Source organism: Cygnus olor, chromosome 5 (assembly GCF_009769625.2).
Source record: "Cygnus olor isolate bCygOlo1 chromosome 5, bCygOlo1.pri.v2, whole genome shotgun sequence".
Lineage (NCBI taxonomy): Eukaryota > Metazoa > Chordata > Aves > Anseriformes > Anatidae > Cygnus > Cygnus olor.
In genome coordinates this window covers 11,770,047-11,789,684 of record NC_049173.1, presented here as the reverse complement: position 1 = coordinate 11,789,684, position 19,638 = coordinate 11,770,047, and the positions used below count along the sequence as shown (strand labels likewise).

At 38.7% G+C, this 19,638-nt stretch overlaps 1 protein-coding gene across 6 annotated transcripts in view; it reads left to right on the top strand.

Moving 5' to 3' along the window:
- Positions 1-19,638, top strand: part of PPP2R5C (protein phosphatase 2 regulatory subunit B'gamma) — an 81,826-nt gene that overhangs the window by 20,490 nt on the left and 41,698 nt on the right. For 2 of the 6 annotated variants that reach the window (XM_040558290.1, XM_040558289.1), the window contains exon 1: positions 6,150-10,331. The exons of the other annotated variants lie outside the window; for them this stretch is intronic. In XM_040558290.1, coding sequence (XP_040414224.1) covers positions 10,235-10,331 — 97 coding nt within the window. In that variant the 5' untranslated portion in view covers positions 6,150-10,234. Of the gene's footprint in view, positions 1-6,149; positions 10,332-19,638 lie in introns of those variants that run through there. 6 annotated transcript variants of the gene reach the window in all.

The following is a 19,638-nucleotide window of genomic DNA, read 5'->3' as shown; positions in this document are numbered from 1 at the left end:
GTTGGGTGTTGCGTGAAAGTGCTTCTGGAAATACCAGCCTGCTTGCCCTGTTAGCTGCTATTAGTGCAGCGTGATTTGTATTCACTGGAGCAGATCACGATTAACATTGTGAACCTCAGTTTATTCAGGAAATGGAGGAGCTGGATAGCTTCGATAACGTGAAAAGAATAGGAAATAAATTGTGAGTTAAGAGGCTCTAAGAATAGAGATAAACATACAAATTCTGAGAAGTGTATGATGCTATTGCATTGCAGAGCGCAGGGATCTATGTATTAGCAAAGTTGAAAGCCAGCGCAGCTCCCTGCAGCACAGTGCAATGCAGCCTGACGTGGTTCAGGTAGAACAGGCAGCTTCTATGCCTGCTGATACCCCAGAAGTACCCCTGGTGAGCTGCCCCCGGGACTATGACCTAAGGGGTCAAATGCTATGGAAAGGTCTTGCCTATTTTCACTAAAATGGAAAAACTCTGTGCCAATGACCTTGTGTTATGTTACGTTGAGCTCATCTGCTTTTCCTTGTTAGCTAAGATTTGCAGTATAGGTACTTGCTACATAAAGTTGATTTTGCTTTCAGCTATTCATTGGGGAAAAAAAAATATTTATTGGTCTAAAGATGGTTTTTTGTGTTGTTATAATTTGAAAACTTCCTGATTAATGCTTCGGTTATATCAAGTATAAATAATTAAGGGTGTTTCAGCTTTCAGAAACTTACCGGTTCCATTATTTTAGCTCTCTTAAGAAAACAGCTTTCTGTAATTCAGGATGTATTGAAGTTAACAAATATAGAATGTGTTCTGAGAGAGACAAACAGCCTAAGTGTTCAGTATGAATGTTTAATAAATGTACAGAACAAGTACTTACACGTAACTGACCACAGACATACTGAAGTAGTTTGTGTTCTTTGCAACTGCCCATTTAAACTTTAAGGAAGAACCTGGAATTCGTTGTTATGCTATGGACAATTTCTTCATGGTTAATTGCCAAATAATTCTATAGTGTCTGTGATTTAGTTTGCCATGTGCTGGCATTTACAATGCTTATTTCTGGTGAAGTTGATGGGTCAGTGGGTCATCTTCACTTCAGCTCTGTAATGTTGTTTACCTCTATGAACTTCTGACACCCAATTACGTTATACCGAATAAAGCTCTACAGCTCACATGCGTGATACATGTGCTAATCATCTAGCTATGTTCATTTAGTTTTGAAAGAAAACTGACATTAAAGAGAAATTTTTGAATAGAATCTTGATATGTTATATTGCATACTTGTTGCTTACGTGCTCAATGGCTGTAATAACACATTTTCACTTCAGTTCTTATGGGGAATTGTTAGTATCCAAAGACCATTATTCAGATGTCTTTGTAAAATCTTAAACAGTGATCTGGTTTAATGCTGAGGGAAGGGAAAGATAACTTTTTACTTTTCTTTTTTAACCTTTGACTTGAAGTAATTGCATTTACTTCCAAATCCAGCTTTTTTCCTCCTAAGTGTTTTGTTTAGGAAAACATTCTCGGATAAACGTTTGTAAGGCTTAGCTTACTACCTAAATTATTAGAAGATGGTCAGACTTAATCTTGTCTGAATTTTCTACGCAAAGCTTTTTGCAAGCATATTTTTACAATTAAAGTGTTTTTCTTCTCTGATTTTACTGAGATCATATTTGGCCCTCACTAAATGAGTAGTGTGCCACTGTTAGCATCTGCAGGACTGCATCATTGAGGTGCTGCTCTGATGGACTTGCTGAGTAATTGGCAAAGAACAAAAACGAACAAAAAACAGGCCAGCCAGCTATGTGGCATTTCATAAACAGTTAACTGGTAACCTACATGTTAGTATCTTTTCACTGCTGTGCAAGGTTATTAATATAGAAAAGTAAAATTTAAGGTTAATGATTCAAAAATGTACGATATTAAGTACTCATAAGAATTCATAGTTTTAGAAATACTTGCATTACAGGTGGACAGGTTTTTCATCATTCTAGTCCTGTTACTTATTTCTAAGATGTTCCCTTGTACATTATGTACGTTTAGTTTATATGCTACAAGGGATTTTGACAGCGCAGACAGGTGAGCATACTTGTATTTGTACATGTTATTTGTACGGATGTGCTGATTTTAGTAAACTGTGTAAACGTGCAGTGTTTAGAAAACTTGTATAAAATGGTGAGGTTTTTTCTAATTGTTTGGTTTGAATCCTACAATAGTCAAAAGAATGTTGCAAGAGGATTCTTGAATACAATATTCAAGATGCCCTGATTGGGATAAAACACTTTATACACTGTCAAATACAGTTGTGTCACAAATCTAGCTTTAACCTGCAAGGAGTATTCATTAAAATATTATGTTCTCTCAGTTCTAAAATTAAAAAACTATATATATGCTCCTGGATATTCCAAAGTGTTGAAAAATTTCCCAATGAGCATGTGTTAGTCGTGCATATGTAAATTTGGAAATAATTCAAAAATATGCTATTTTTATAGCATGTCTGTGTTTTTTTAAAAAGCTGGATGGAAATCTGCTTTATAGCCTCATAGAGGACTCCCATGACACCAGTGTCATAGTTTTGTTTGTGGGTTTGGGGTTGTTTTCTTTTTTTTACGTGAAGGTGAACATTGTTTTACGTAATCTAATAGATGGCAGTCGCAATTCAGCTTTTATTTTCAAATGCAAATCCTAATTTATTTGCAGAATTACTGCTTTCCTCTTGGGGTTGGATTTCTGATCTTGGAAAACAGGGATACAATTTTCTTATAAAGGTGTGTGTGTGTATTTATATATATATCAAGGTAGGAAGAAATGAGCTGTGTTGACAGATGTGGATGTTTAGACTAACTCGAGTGCTGAGCAGTGTAGAATATGCAACATTGTGCTGCTTTGGTGTAGCATAACTACATGATATGATTAATAGATTTTTAGTATTCTGTTGTTGAATGTCGTGCTGTGTGTGTTGATTAATGCTGTTTTTGACATTTTGGTGAAGATGTCTTTCGGATTTAGTGGTTTGGTGAAATCAGGCTATAAGTCAAAACTTTTCTTTTTTTTTTTTTTTTAAAAAAAAGAGGGGGGAAGTAATGACCATGACAGGTCATAAGTGTGCTGTTTTTTCTGAGCACATTTCACGTAGAGTGTGTGGTTTCTCTTTTTTTTTCTTTCTCCAACTAGAGACTTTTAGAGGTATGCCAAATTCTGAGCCTGTTTTGTGCAAGGAGGGGACTTGAGGATGGTGTCTCAACTTGTCTGCCTGTGATACAGAACTCTGATAGAGGGACGAGTGTTATTAAAGCTTTCCTAATGCTTTTAAGTTATAAGTGGATGTCTAGGAGATAGCTCTGTTTTCATTCTCTATACAATATTAAAATCTGATGAATCAAGATTGCAGAAGAAGTGATTCCACTTTAAGATTCTAAGACTTTAAGTATTTAAAAAAATAAAAATTGGGCCTAATATTCATTGATCAAACCGTTGTACCCATGAGGAAGGAAGAAGTGTGGGTTTCTGAAGAGGTCAGAAATGGAAGACCACTGCGTGTTTCTGTCAACACGGAGAACAGATAGCTAAGCAAAACTGAGATCAAGGTAAATTAAAAAGCAAATGAAGTATTGACCTCTGTGCTACAGGGAAATTCAACCACATATGTTGGTAACTTCCCCAAACTCTCATCTGGATAAGTTCAAACTCAGTTTGTTAATTTCTTGTTTAAAACTGCCATCTATTTCCCTGATGCAAAAGAGGCTGGGTATCCATAATTTACCTGAGTTTATGGGAACCATAGAGATAAAGGACCTTTTTAAGGTTTTGAGGAGCGTTTTTCTTAGAAGCTGTTGAGACTGGAAGTCTCAATGTTTAATGCTGTTGCTGTCACAGAAACCTCCTCCCAGTTGTAAACTAGAATGAAGGTGCAGTATTTCAGCCATTCCGGTTTAATTGCACTTCTTGTGTGTATTCATAGTTAATAAAGAATTTTGTCCAGCTGCAAGGTGGTAGCATCGCTGTTTAGCTAAAAGTATGTTATGCAAAGTGAGGTGGTAGATTTAACAAGATAATGCTACTATAAAAGGTGATTTGCCCTGAGACATAATGCATGTAAAAGGCAAAACAGTGAGGCCAAACAAATTCATTCTCATGCAAAACATCGATGAATACAGTTCTGTGAAACAGATGATGCTTTTCTCTGTTGTACATGAACTACATTGGGCTAACTCGGTATGCTAAGTGCTATTCTTCTGGTCCTGGCTATGTTCATGCTATTATAGTATTTTTGGCAGCCTAATTTTCTATTGAATTTCCTGAAACAAAAAGCCTGTAAAGGAAAGTTCTGCAGAAGGTCCTACATCAGCGTGTTTAGTTGTCAGTGAATGTGTGTATTGTATCATGTGAAAGAACTGTGGAGGCTTTCTTTGCCACCTTCATTTAGTAACTTTGTATGTCTGGAAGAATTATGAAACAAATGTGAGTGGTAAACACAGAAACTTTGTGCAGCAAAAGCTGGCAGTTGTTTAGTGTTCATACAGGAAAGTACGCTATCAAATTGGTAAATATTTTAATATTTAATGATTATGAAAGCATTAATCTTAAAGTATTTAGCAATTATCCAGTATTAATTATTTTGTAACATTTTAAAGATAAATAAATATGATACCTTGTGAGTGAATAAACATACCCAAAAAAGGGGTTATAAAGAGAGAGAAATACTTTGCTTGAGTTTTTTTTTTTTGTTAGCTAGCTTTACATGAAATCACAGGCTTGGATTAATGAGCCATTTTTCATTTTAACTGCCCTATCAAACACCTACTCATTAGTCAGCAGCTGAAAGTGTTAGAAGAATGCTCTACATCTGTCACTGGCAGCTTTTCCTACCAAACTTGTTTCCACTGAAGCCTGGATAGCATCCATAAAAATGGAAAATAAGACAATACCATATTTTAAATCCCAGATTTTAAGCTGTATGTTCAGAGTTCAGATCTCTTAAAATGTCTTTTATTATGCCTGTATTTACAAAAAAGAGCATTTCGTGTTGTTGCACAGGTTTTCATTGTAATGATACCTAAACATTTTTTTCACTGCACTAAACTGCTAATTTCTTAAGACCTCTACTAATCAAACATTGTGTTCAATATTTATACATTTAAATGCATCTGCTGCATAACTAGCATGCTTTCTAGGTTTTACTCTTAAATGTAATTTTTTAAGCATTGTTCACTTCTTGAGAATGACTGGTGATCTACGTAATAAGACCACATACAGGAGTGAGTTTGGTATGTTAGGTTTTATACAAGGCTCAGTTAAAACAGTATCAGTACTTGAAAAGAGTCTCTGTTATCTACCCTGGGAAGTATGTTTTTGCACTAGATTCTATTTTTAAAACACAGTTCTTTTAAGGTAACTAATGAATTTTTGTGTTGTACAGCTTTCTGAACTTAGATATCTAGTATGTTTTTTTCCCCTCTTAAAAAATCTTTTGAGCGTACGGTATTGGCTGAAGTAAAACTTGGCACTGAGTCTGTGTGCGCTACAGTGACCATGCAAATACAAGGAGATCCAGACAGAGACAAATTCAGCCATGGGCAGATGTTTGCCAATTTCACTTTTAATCAATTTCTTCCTGTACTCTAGTAAGCAAACATTTTTAGGTTTTCAACATTGAAGGTAGAGTACTGTATTTCTCCATGCTTCAGTCTTAGGAGCTCTTTAAGGAAGCCAAATGATAATTCACACTTGTTTAATTTATCCAAGTGTTTTTTTAATTATTTGCTTTTTTTTTGGATAGCTGGGTGTTAAGATGGTTTTTACTGCCCCTGTTCGCATGAGAAGAACATTTCCTCTTGTCTGTCCTTTGGAATGAAGTCAGAGCCTTGTATGAGTCCAGCATCCTTCCTATTGCTGTGGCTTCTCTTCCAGACTGTGTAGTACCTAATGTGTTTACCTCTCCTAAAACAGTGTTATTGTCCTTGAGTAACATTCTGAACTCATTGTTCATGGTAGTAATGAGACTCTTTTCTGTATCTTTGTAATTTGTGAGACTGGTAATTTTTTAATTTTTTTTTTTTGCTTAAAGGGAAGAAAATTGCTGGGAAGGGTGGGGGTTGAATTAAGTTGGTCCTACCAGTAAAACCTGGATGTGTTTATTCCCATCTCTATTCTGCATGGCTGTCTGGTGAGCCAGATAATGGTACTGACCTGGCTCATCCCAACCTGTTTCCTTCTCATTTCAACTCTGCTCTGCTTCCTAATCTGGTTCAGCCATGCAGCTGCACGAGCTCAAAGGTACAGGGCTGCAGACGGTTAGGCGCACGTGGCTCAGGAGAGGCGGGATTGCAGCGGCAGCTCAGGAAGACTTAGTTCAGTTTAGACTCCTGTGGAAGTCTAACCTAACAGAAAAGCAACCTGACTGTAAAGTAAGTGGCTTTCTGTTGGGTTAATGGACTCAGCCTTTGCAGCTGTGGGTCTGAAGCAGATGGGAATGCAGAAAGAGGATTGAAGCAGTCTGCAACTAGACTGTCTTAGGTTGCTGAGGAATTGCAACTTCAATATTCATGGAATTATGCCTTTAGTTCCATTGGAGTCCAGGCTAAATAACATTTCCCCCTCCTCACTCCAAAAGCTCAAACTACTCACTTATTCTGAGTGGTAAACAGCTTTGTTTAAGGTGTTTTAATGGAAATAACTAAAATTAGGTGAATTTCTGTCTTCTGTGTTAGTTCTGTCACTAGTAGTTAGAACAGTAACTAGTTCAGAACAGAAATAAAGGCGAGCTTTGCACAGGTGAATTTGTTTTTTTCTGGTGTTTTGTTTTCTCTGTTTATTTTTACATCACAATCTAAATGGACTGCTTGTTTTGAAGGAAATGCCCCATAGTCTCTCAGTATAAAGAGAATTCACCAGCTGTCCTGCTGGATTCTAAATGTAACAATTAAAATCCTGAGGACTTGATAGGATTTTTTTCATTCCTATTGTCAGGAGGTTTGGAGTGAGAAGCAGGTTCAGAGGAAATGTGTAATAGCTACAGTTTTGCTATGCTGTCAATATATTTTTCATTAATTTGTTAACTTCAGCTGCCATTTTTAGTATTAATTTTTTTGATTCTTTTGCAATGAAAGTGTATTCATAAATTTGTTCAAATCATCTCTTCCTCCCATTGATAATCATTAACGCTGTTCCAGTTGTCCTAACCTTCTTTCCCTTCCCATTAGAAAATCAATTCCTAATTCAGTTTTCTTTGCAATTCTTTTTTTACCAATGAAGTTGCTCAAATTAATTCAAATTAAATAGATACTTTCTTTTGGTGGCAAATCAAATGTTGTAAGGTTGAAGCAAAGAGCAGCTATACAAACCTCCTGAGCAGAATGTACCTCTTAGTCTGCGTAACTGATGAGAAGATGTCAGATCTTGATAAACGAGCAAAAGGTTTTGCAAAGATTGAAGTTCTCCAACTCCCCTAGTGCCCTGCAAGAAGCACACCAGGGATATACTGCATTGTGGCTGTTCGAGCAAATTTCATGATAATTAAGTACTGGCCTTAGATGGAAGAGTCCTGCAAACAGGAAGAAATGTGAACAGGATATGGGTATTTCACAAGAGAAAACTTACTTGAACGTGATCTAGTGCTCTGCCAGTACTACTGCTAGCACTGCACATTTATCACTTACTCTCTTTAGAACAATGTAGGGGGGTTGACTTACTAAACCGTTACAGAAATTTTTGCAAATGAACCTCCAACTATTCAAGCCATGCTTATGGATAAAGTAGGAAATGGCACGGTAACTAAGGTAACGTTCCCTTTTTGCTCTGTTGTGTTCCAGTACAGTAGATAAATTGTGTACCATTGTACCAGCAGTCTTCGTATCCACTTTTGTATTTGCAGGGAGTTTCAAACAAACAGAAGCAGCAGCTACCATTAAAGCAAAGATGTGAGTAGAGAGGAGGAGAGCAGCAGCTCTCTTTTAAAGATGTGGTTACCAGATAAACTGGAATTTTAAACACAATTTTTTGCTTCATCATACTGAGGCTTATCATTGTAGAACAGCCTAATTGTACTTTAGATGTGAAAGAGAAACAGAATTTGCTCATAAAACTCTGTGTGTGAAAATATTGAGCTCTTTTTTTCCTTCTTTCATCCATCAAGATCTTGCAGAACACTTTGAGATCAGTCTTGGTTTTATTTTAAATTCAGTTTTGTTAACAACGTATCTCTCTGGTAGCCTTTGTTTTATAATATGAAAGCTTCATATCTAGGGTATACCAAAGGGATATAGAAATACAAAAACTGACTCTTTTGAGAATACACCTCCCTTGGTTTTGCCTAGACTAGAAGGACAAGTGTTCTGAATCTCTGCAGCATTAGAGAAAGGTTTAAGAACGTACCAGAAGTTCATGTATTCTACTTTGCTGCACTCAAAAGCAGGATCAAGTGCATTTATATCACTCATTATGTTTGTCCATTTTTAAATTGGAGAGAAAGTTTGCAGTCTTGTTTTGTTTCACTATGCTTATTGTGAGAGGCTTTCATTTAATGTCTAACTTAAATTCCTCCTACATCAAGGAAGATCACTTAACTACAGTGACTGTAGAAAAACTAATTCTCTCCATCTCTATAATTACTTTTTAAAACACTTGGATACTCTGTCTAGACCCGTTCATCACAAACTCCACCCCCTCAACCCCCCCCCCCCCCCCCAAAAAAAAAAAAGAGCACTTGGATCATATTTTAATTGAGTTGGTTTCTAGATTGATGAGAGAGTCTAAAGGAGACCAGGTTTTCATTGTTCTTAAACTGATAGATCCACAAGTTACCACTTTAAATCAGGCCCAGTCATCAGTCAGTAAATCCAATTGATTTCTTCATGTATCAAATGGGTAATATTCCTCTTATATATCCCAATTAGTATTTTCCCTTCATCTAATTTAATGATGCTCAGTACAGCTCTAACTTACCTTTGACAGTGTATTATTGTAGGGCAATACAATTTTTGCAGCCAGGTAAGCATATGCCTGAACATTTTTGTTCCAAATTTTCGTAAGCAAATTATGTAACTGAAAAGTCTCTTCTTTTGGATGTACTTCTCTTTTGAGCAGATATCAGATAGGAAAATGTTGTAGATCAGGTAATTTAAATACTGAAAGGTGGTGTACTGGTGCAAATAGTATTTGTGGAGAAGCACCAATCTGGAGATGGTACAAATACAATATTGCTTACGTCTCTGAGCATCACTCCCAGAGGTGCAGTATCTAGGAGACAAAACGGTCCTTCAAATAACACTTTGTGAAAATACGTGTTCAAATCCCTGGCGATAAAGAAAATGTCACTTACAGTGTTTTGTTGCTAATACCTCAATTCAAGGAAAAGGTTTAAAAATTTTGTACTACTTTCTTATGTTTCCAGGATTATGCAGCGAAGTTGTTTTTGTGTGACTATGTTCTGGTTCTTAGTGATGTGATAGTTTTAAATATTTTTTGAGTTACTTATTATTGAACTTGCGTGGGTTTTGCAATATTGAAGTTTGACAATGTTAGGTTTGATTTTAGATGGGTCAGTCTCTGGAATGAAAGAGACACTGAAATGAGCATGCAATGAGCAACTGCGTTCAGGAGCTGAACAATTTGGTGACATTGGTCTGTAACAGACCTAGGCTAGCAACCATTTGTGAAGCACTTTATGGGAAAGCTTGTAGAGCCTGATATTAAAAAAGCACAACTAATAACGAGTGAAAGGTATTTATCTTAGTGGGAACCACCTTCTAAGACGGCTTGTGGAAGCCAAAGCCGTTGGAGACACTGCTCTCGACGCAGTAGTTTTCCACTGTGGAGCTGACCTCCAGTGTGGCAATTCTTGGCAGAAACTCTCAACTTTTTCCCCTAAAAGGGGGGGGGAGGGGCAAAATACCCAATACTCTGTCTTAACAGGCGTTTAGCCCCTGTTAGCAGGGGGGAAGGAACAGCGGAGCGCGGTGGCCCAGCCGGGCTCCGAGGGGCCCCCCAGGCCCGGTGCCTGAGGCGCGGGCCCGGCGCTGCCGCCGCGGCCGCCTCCCATTCGCGTCTTGCCCGGTGTCATTTTAAGTTGCGGCCCTCAGCCAATGGGGCCGCTGCCGCCCGCTGACATCACCCGGCAGCCAGTTCCCTCCAGCTGCACAGCGCCTCAGTTTCTGCTTTTTTTTTTTTTTAATAAAAAAAAAAAAAGACCTAAAATGGAGGCCGGTTTCTCGCCGTAAGCAGCGGGCTGCCTCCCCCGGCGCAGCCCCGATGTTGACATGTAACCGGGCCGGCGGCAGGATGGTGGTGGTGGACGCGGCCGGTCCCAACGGGCCCTTCCAGCCCCTGGCCCTGCTGCACATCAGAGGTGAGCAGCGAGGGTTTTGCTACCGCCGGGTCTTCGCCCTTTTCAACCCCCTTCGGTTGATGCCGAGGGATGCGAAGTCAGGAAGGTGCCGCGAGGGGCGGGGGGAGCCGAGCTGGGTGTGCGCCCCCAGCTCCGCCGGGGAAAGGACCCCCGGGCCTGGTGGCTGGGGAGGGGCAGCGGTGACACTCAGGGGGAGAACAGCCTTGGTGCAGCCAGGAAGCATTGCCGAGGAGATGCGGTTCAGCGCTAACAAGCGAGCTCTTATGTGCCTGGTGGCTTGCGCAGCCTTCGCTGTTAGCTTTCTGCACAGAAACGTGTTCTCCTGGATCTACAGAATTGCTGCACTGCAAGCCTACCCATTACGTAGTCCCTTAGGAAAATGCATTTTCTCCTGGCATTTTTTTTAGATAATATCGAGGTGTGTGTCTTGTTCTGTGTTCTTGCAGTTAGTGGAATTTTGCATTGTCGTGTGTTTCTTTGTGTTTTTACATGCCCATAAACAAGCTTCGTAACCAGTCAAAGCATTTATTTTTTTTAACGTCCTCCTCAAGCTGGCTTTGTTTTAGAACTTTTTAGGAAAGCAGAGCATTTATTAGATGGGATCAGCACAGCTTGAACAATGGCACTTATATGCAAGAAACACAGCTGATACTGTTCTTGATTACCTTTTCCTTCTCGGCTTTCCCTGGCATAGGCTAGTTGTTAGTACTGAAAAGATTTTTTTTTAATGAACGTTCCATTTGCTAAAAATATATTGCTTTGAAAGTGTTGTGTTTTTTTTTTTTTAATAAACGAAACGCACAGAAGCCTGCTCCTTTAAGCAGTAGCAGTTGTCTTCATATATTAAGAGATCGTGATTTCTTTTTATCTCTACAAGAGCCTTACCCTTCTTTGTCTGAAGTGAGACTAGATGTATTCTAGAAGACTCTAATTTTGGTCTGTGAGTGGGGGGGGGAAATGTGGTAAAATTCCCTTGAGTTAGAATAAGGGCTTTGCTTGTTGTCAAGGGAATATAAATGCGACTGCCTGAACTGTAGACAGGCCTTCACTCTTCCGTCAGTGCAAATCACCTTAATTTCCTGATTTGTGCTTCATTTTGGAAGGGTAGAAGTCCCATCTTTTAAAGGCGCAAGTGAATTTTAGAAAAAACAAAGGTTGGAGGCAGAACTATGAAGTGTTATAACGATGAACCGCAATAATCCTTTGTCTTAATATGATAAAAGGGTTCACGTCAGTGATTCTATTATCCCTGTTGTTGCTCAAATCAAGTACGTAATTGTGGAAGCAATTGTGGAAGTGCATTTTAAGAAACTTCTGAAATTTACTGTTGTAAACACTAAATTTTTGGTGCACAGGATAATATGCTAATAAGGTTGAGGTTAAGGGTTGTGTTGTTACGTTTCTTGTTTTCTTGTTTCTTGTTTTGTTTTTTTTTATTAATGAAGAGAGTCAACTTTCTTGTAAGCAATTAAGGAAGATCTGGGGGATTACTTTGCATTTTTCAGATGGTAGGAAATTAGATGGGTGTCTGGTATTATAGCCCAGAGGAGTCTCTTCAGAGGTGAGGGGGAGCAGGGAAGAGAATGCATCTCTTCTATCCATCCATACTAGTTCATTCTTTTGTATGCAACTCATCTCACTAGCTGCTCTAATTTAACCAGTACTGATTTGCCCCCAAAATGAATCCTTACAGAACTATATATTTAAAATGAATAGGAGCTAAAGTGAGCTGATAACTCTGAAGCCTAATGACAAAGGTTTACTGTTTGTTCTAATCCATGCAGCTTTTACAGTTGTCCTTTTACATCATCTGTTGAAGCATGGGTTGAATTTTCTAGTAGAAGTGCTTCTCTTTGTAGCTGTAAGTGCTAGAATTTTAACTTTAAAAAAAAAAAAAAGGCTGGTAGTATCTTCTCCACTAAAAAGTAAATCTGCTTTAGGACAAATTTCATATGGTGTTTAAAGTAAAAGTTTGAGATTGTGTATCTTATTTTACCCTTATATTGGAGGGTAAAATACTCTATTTGGCCTTAATCTTATTTGGGGTGAGTGGGGAAAAAGGAGGGGGGATTTTTGTAGAGCAGACTATCAGGAATTACTTGAAAATAAAAATTGCAATCTTGCTTTTAAAATTAATTCTAATACACTTTCTATACCTGGATCACATGGAATATGTAAAGTTTGCAGAATTAAAAAGTCTGGTCTGGCAAGAGATGGAAGCTTGCACCTCTTCTTCCTCCCCCTTCTGAACTGCAGACAGCTTTATTGTCTGGGTTACTTGTAGCTTTGCCAAAGCACCACAGTTGGGAAAATAGACGCAGGTGTTTTTAAAAAGTGATGTATAGAGCCTGGTGAATAGGAAATAAGGGTGTCAACATCTTATTGTCTACTGTTGCTGTCTCTGGAGGAACAATGGGGATTTGTAGGATAGGAGGTGTCAGGGCCCTGAATACCCCAGCTGGTGCTCAAAATCAGCTCTTGAGTCAGGCTGTCATGGAGAGAGCCGTGAGAAGTCTTGTTGGAGTTCCCCCCCGTCACTCAGGAGCTGTTTTCAGGCTCAGGCCCTTGGCTTTGGTCGCTGCCTCATCCAGGCTGCAGCCATATCTTGGGCGGTGTGCCTTGCCTTTCGGGGTCCTGATGTGTTGACCACCTGGCTTGACCTGCCTCTTCACTGCAGACATGTTCCTCAACCACTGGACTGTTGGCTGACCCTGATCACTGTCACTAGATCGGCTCTCCTTTTCTGGTTTGGGTACAGTGAGACTCTGCCCTTTGTCACAATTATAGACTGCTGGCAGTTGTCCAAGACCGATGTGTAGAAATCAGGTCTGCGGAAGATGACTTTGGACCCATTGCTGGAAAACACCAAGCATCAGAAGAGCCCAGTCCACGGCGAAGGCAAGTGGCATGCAGCCATTACTGTGTGTTACTGGCTTGTGCTGACAGTGCTGGCTCAGGAAGAATGTTTGGCTACTGGGGTAGTGAGCCCTTGGTCATTCCACCCACACCAGGCTTTCCAGGAGGCCCAAGTCATGCTGCTGCATCGATCGTCCTGGAGTACAGAGCACATAATGGTCGGCTCAGCCGCTTGGCTTTAGTGACTGCAGTGAACTGAAAGCTTACCTTGCAAGCTTAAAGAGAATCGGTTTCAATTTGAGCAGCTGTTACGGCTACGAAATAGCTGTTGCGGTTTGTGGTCCTCAGTAGAGGCGTGTGTGTGTGCAGTTGGCTGTGAAACAAGCGAAGATGGAGAAGGTAAAGCAACTGGTTGTGGAGTATCTGCATGGAGAGCTCCTGTAGGATCCTTGTGTGGAGGTCACTAGCTATGAAGGTGATGTAAGGACAGCAGAGAAGAGGATTATTAAGTATTGCAAAGGTAAGATTTTTACAGCAAAGAGGGAAGCAAAGCAGGATGGTTTTTCAAGATGCTTCTCTCTCCTTATGGAGCCCTTCTGGCAGCGAAACCCCTAGGGTGACTGGAGTGCACTCAGGGCCCTGATCCAAGTAACTGAGATGAGGCCTGGGGGAAGGAATCAGGACCTTCTGATTTCCATCTCAGTGCTTCAAGCAAAGAAAGATGCTGTAAAAGCAGCATAGATTACAACAAACTTGTTAACATTTGTCACTAGGCTTCAGTTACCAGTTTGTGTTTACTGTGGTGAGTTGTCTTGCAGGAAGCTGTAGCTGTAGGACAGAGTGCAGTTAGAAAATGATCTTGATTCTCTGTGTAGGCAGATTATAAATGTCTATTCCTTTGGGGGGGGGGTACACTTTTCATTAGGAATGCAGTTGACTGCTGTTAGCCTGAAAACCAGTGTTTTCCTGTAGTCAAGACATAGATATTCAGATATTTGAACAAAATATTGGTAGAACTCTGCTCTGGTCTGCATTGCCAGAATTAACAGAGTATAGAAGTTAGTTTAGCGGCCTAGTTGCTTAGTGGAATTGGTAATATTGTCTGTTCACGCTTTTCCAAAACGATTTTCAAGATACTTTGCAAGACGTGGTGAAAGTTGTGTGGGAGGGAGGATGAGAACGCCCTGATCCTGTGTCAGCTCCCACCAGTGCTTCCTGTAGGCCGTGACCTGTTTCAAATACCTCATTGTCTGTTGTCCTCTGCCTTCCAGAGCAGTAAAATTTTTTGACACTCAACTTTGTAATTATTTAACTTAATTTGGATTTTGTGAAAGTTTGTGGGGTTGGTTTTTTGAAGATGTAGGTAACGTTAACTCTGCTTGTTCTTTTCATGTGCTCACTATAATCCTGAGCAAGGGACCATGGAAGGTAGTTTATATTCCATCTCCACATAGTGCTCTTCTACAGGGTATGACTAAAAATGGCAGCAGTAACATTCTTGTGATGTATATATCTGAGGATATGGATAGAAATTTACATTCTTAGAAAAGCTTGGTAAAAGCTGATGGTTCTGTTGGGTTAGGTGCCAACACAGCATCAAGCACCTCGCGATGCTGGTTTCTCTGAGCTTGGGCCACCTTAGATAACCTTTCAGCTCCAGATCAAATCATCATAAACTAATGCCAGGTTCTTAAAGAAACCAAGTGCTCTCCAGCTATTGTAAGCTGCATTTCCACTTTGTATTTTCATAGCTGATTATGAAAGGTCAAGTCCCTTTGACAATGAGTAAACAGAGGGAACAGCTTTTAAGTGAGCTACATGATGCATTTAAACCTGAAGTACGTGATTTTTCTTAAAGGAGAAAAGCTCACTCAGTGCTTTCATTTTATAAAGAACCCAAAGAACCCAGCATGTTTCTTTTTCTTGAAAAATAATTGACTTGTAGATATTTCTGTTTAATAGTACTTGCTGAAAATCACAAAGGCTTTTAGTTCACAGGATTTTTTTCTGAGCTAAAAAAAAAAATCAATTTTGTAATTAATTAAATGGAAGTGGAGGCCAAAGCTCACACTTTAGCAGTAATGCAGACCAAATTCAGCATGCAGAGCAGCAGCCATTAATCTGACGATGCACAAAAGGAGCCTGAGAACTGGGTTTGCTGGCCCGAGGAAGGAAAGGCGAAGGAGAGATGTTTTCTTCAGCTGACGGGAGGGTATGGAGAACAGAGCCAGACGCTTCTCAGAGGTGCACGGTGCCTGAAGAGAGATGACTGATACAAGCTGCAATGCAAGAAATTGCAACTTGAATGCAAGGAGAAAAAAATTTCACTGTGAAAGTGTTTAAACATGGGAACAAGATTCCAAAAGGGGCTGTGAAATCTCTGCTTGGAGACGCTGAAAACTGGAGTGGGCAACATGAGCAGCTCTGCTTACGTAGTTCACCTTGCTTTGACTGGAGGATTAGACCAGCAGAAGTGAGACAGTCACTTCTGATAAATTATACTATGATCCTGCAGTTCTTTATTGCATATGGGGCAAAAAAGACTGCCCTTTCTGTCACTTAAAAAAATAATAATTTTAATGTACTTCTTAAAATTCAAAGAGCAATATTCCATATTTTTGGTTGCTGTTTTTTCCCCTTTGGTTACTGAAGTAGACTTCTTAATGCGTTTAGTGCCAAAATGCCTATTAGTACTTTTACGTCTGTGGTAACTCTGAAGTTTGTGTACTACTTTCATGAAAACTGTTACGGTGTTTTAAATGATTCTCACTGTTTTTGTGAACTGTTAAAGATAGGGTAAGTGGAGCTGTATGCAGTATTAAAAATATTGGCACACAAAAACAATGTTTTGTTACTTTCTTAATGCTCTTTTAGCAGCTCAGCAATAGTCAAAAATTGTTTGGCAGGTATGTGTTTTTAGGGAGCATCCATAACTAAAATATCTTTTGAGTAAGCTAGAACTCGTAAATGTATGCAGTCAGCTGGTTCACCCACATTTCTTCACATTTATCCACTTTTGGAAATATGTAATAAATGGAATTCATTTGCTCAGTACTGTGAAATCTTTCTGTAGCTCTTTTTAACAGGCTTTAAAGTGACAATGAATATTCCATTAACAAACTGTGTGACCTCACTATTAATCTTCTGTATTGTTTATGAAAATGTTGAACAGGGTAACTTCTACCACAGATCCTCACAACATGTTTTTGGTAATCTTCCTGCATTATAAAAGCATTGTTAAAAGTTGTTTTTTTTTTTTAATTCCTGAGATAACTGTCACCTACCTACTTTATAATCCTTTCCAAGAACTTGATAAATTTCAAGCGTAATTTCCTTTACAAGTGATCACTTTTTTTATTAATGCTTTATTAGTCTGAAACTGGGCTGTATTGATTTTGAAGGCATATGTAGAAATCTCAATGTCACCTTTCATGCTGTTTTTTCTGGTGTTAGTGTATCCTGCTGTGGGAAATGAAAGTGTTTTATTCCCACTGTACTTCCTGCGCAATGGTAATTTTTTTTACCTCCATACACGTCTTGCATTTTCCATACAAGTAGGTATTTTTAAGGATGATAAATTAACTTAACTGCTTTGAGCATGCATGTTTGTTTGACCATTAATTTTCTTTAATCTTTCAGCACATTTAAATGTAGTAAACATTTAAGGTACAGTGAGTCTTTGTCAGTAGTGAGTAGGATCTTCCTGAGAAGGAAGTTGCAGAGAGTAAACCCCATAATCACTTTCTTCAGAGATGTTTCCATCACATTAATGAGCCATGCTAATTCATTTTCAGTTTACTTAAAATATAAATTGACAGCTACTTCTGAAATTGCAGGCATGTTTTTAGTTCATGGAAATATTCCTGTGCCTTCAAAACTTCCTTCCCCACTTCTAATCCAGTTAATGGGACTTCCCATGATCAGCACGCATTTTCTGTTCTGTTTGTGGGTTGCAGTTCTTGGTTTTGCATGGATGAATCTTAGCTGAGGTTTAAAGGAGATGAAAAATGCTTGTTCTTCCCCATCAGAGCAAATTGAAATTTGATAATCTGGAGGTGGGAGCACTAGCTGCTTGTTTGAAGGTTTTTACCTGTGCCTTCTTACTGAGCCACCCAGACTCTGTTGATGTTCAGCCTGACTCCTCTTGCCAAAATTGCCAAAACTTTCCTGTATCCTCGTAGCAGATACTTGGCCAGTGCTGCTCTATAGCCTTGCTTAACCATTTGTACACAGAATTGTTAGCTTTGAAACTCTCTACTGTTCTTCCTGAAACTGGTGCTTTGAAAGAGAGAAACAAGACCATCTTCCCCAGGAACAAGCAGCACTTCTGTTCTTAATGAACCCAGGTCTCATATCTGTAGGATTGTGAGATGCGTATGTAAGAATGTCATCAATTAGTATTAGATAATTATCTAAATTATCACAGCACTGTTATTTCATACAAATGACTGTTACAGTATTATTGCCTCTTGTGATGGTTTTGCTGGATTTTTAGAAGGACATCCGGATGTAGCCATAGTACGTAGCCAGACACAGACTGATGTGTTTGTGTTTTTTTAACTGGTGTTTCCTGAAGCAACTCATGGGGAACATTCTTAATACTTGACCAAGAACGCATTTAAAGGAGGCTGCGTATTTATCACACCTGCTGAGTCTAATGTGTTACTGCTTTTACTCTCTGTATTCTGTACTTCTGTCATTCCTTCTGTATCTTTTAATCTTTGTCTAAATCTTCTAGCCAAATGAAATGTGTATGTATAAATTCAGCTCCTGGAAACAATGAGGATGTTAAGTGTTCACGCTGCCTTTAAAATCTCAAAGGGTTCAACTGTAAAAAGTCTTGGGAGGGGACTTTTTGTTGAGCTAAAAGTTCCTTTAAATTAGAGGAAGGTAGTCATCTGGAATTTTTAAGTTGTATTTATTGAGTCATACTGTAATGGTATTCCCTTCAAAGGACGCAAAAGTGTATCAACATAAATGCATATCGTCCTCAATTCTTACTTATACGTCTAAATTCTTCTGTTTGGTGATTTTTTGCTATGATGTAAGTTTTAAGATTAAAATCCAACATCATTGTTTTCAAGGAAAATTTTTATCCCCATATCTGTTAAAGGCTTTTAATAATAAATTGTACCTTCTATAGAGTCAGCTAGTTCTCCATCAAATACTGCTAGTTACTGAAACCATTGTAAAGCATGTAGATTAAGTGGGTACCAGTAATATTTTTCATTTATAGGTACAGGAGTATTTACATCTATGCAAACAAGATGTTCCTCTGCTGGTAATGGCTTTTATGTTCTAACCTTTATGCCTGACCTAAACCACCTATATGAGTGAAAGTGCAATCTTCTCAGGAAACAGAGCCTGTGCTTGGCTTCTGCCCACCTGCTTGTGTTTAAAAATGACACAGCTGAGTTAAATGATGCTCTGAATGCAAATGAATGCATGATATTTTAAAGCCAAATCTGCACGTGTTTTATTGAATTCCACTTAATGTGCATACAGGTTGTGCAACACCATTTCTGCTATAATTTGCCAGTTAAGTTTCCTTTTTCAAAGGCAGTTAAATTAAGGATGGGGGACTGCCTCAGAACTGTTACCAGTAATGGTGGAAGTGACAGTTTTATGTCAGGCTTCAATTTTCTTAATTGCTCTTGTGACTGATACATGTCTGAATTTTATGAAGTAAACATTTTCCTTATAAGGTCTTTAAAGAAAAGATGAAATACGAAACCAAAAGATGTAAAAAGTAAGTTTAAAAAAAAAAAATCATTCATTTTGGACTTCTCCAGTTATTTACAGCAGTCTGCTACTTGAAAACTTTTCTCTTTGGATCAGTTTTACGGAAGTTCTTTAATTTGCATTTTTGGATTTGCCAACTGTTTTTTTGTTTTTTTAACAAAACCTCTAGAACCAAGTTTTCGTACTGCTTTTGTATTTAAGTCAAAGCATAACAATGTCAGTGCTGTTTCAAAGGTGTTCTGTTTTCATTCACGTATTGGAAAGAAAACTTGACCAAAATGATCAAAGCTTGAAATCTCATAAACAGGTTAAGGAAAAACCGTTACCAGTTCTTTGAGGTATAATAAGTTTTTCTTCAAAGATATACTCCAAATGAACTTTGATTAGACTAGAATGTTTCTTCCAACCTCTTCCCGGCATGCTATTTTATCCTTTGCTTCTGTTAGCATATAACCTTCTACATAAACTATCTCAAAATCCCAAATCTGATGCAGAGGTGGGTGGTTTTTTGTTTGGTTGGTTTTTGAGGACTGCCTATTGAAGTTATTTGCGTGGTATGAAAAGTGTGGTTTTGTTCTTGTCCCAGTAGGAAATTAATATCTTACTGACCTTTGAATCAGAGTAAACACATGCTCTCCAAAGTAAAATTTTGAGCATGGACTTTACTGCCTAATTCTTCTCACTCCCTCTGATTGGAAAGTGAGTATTC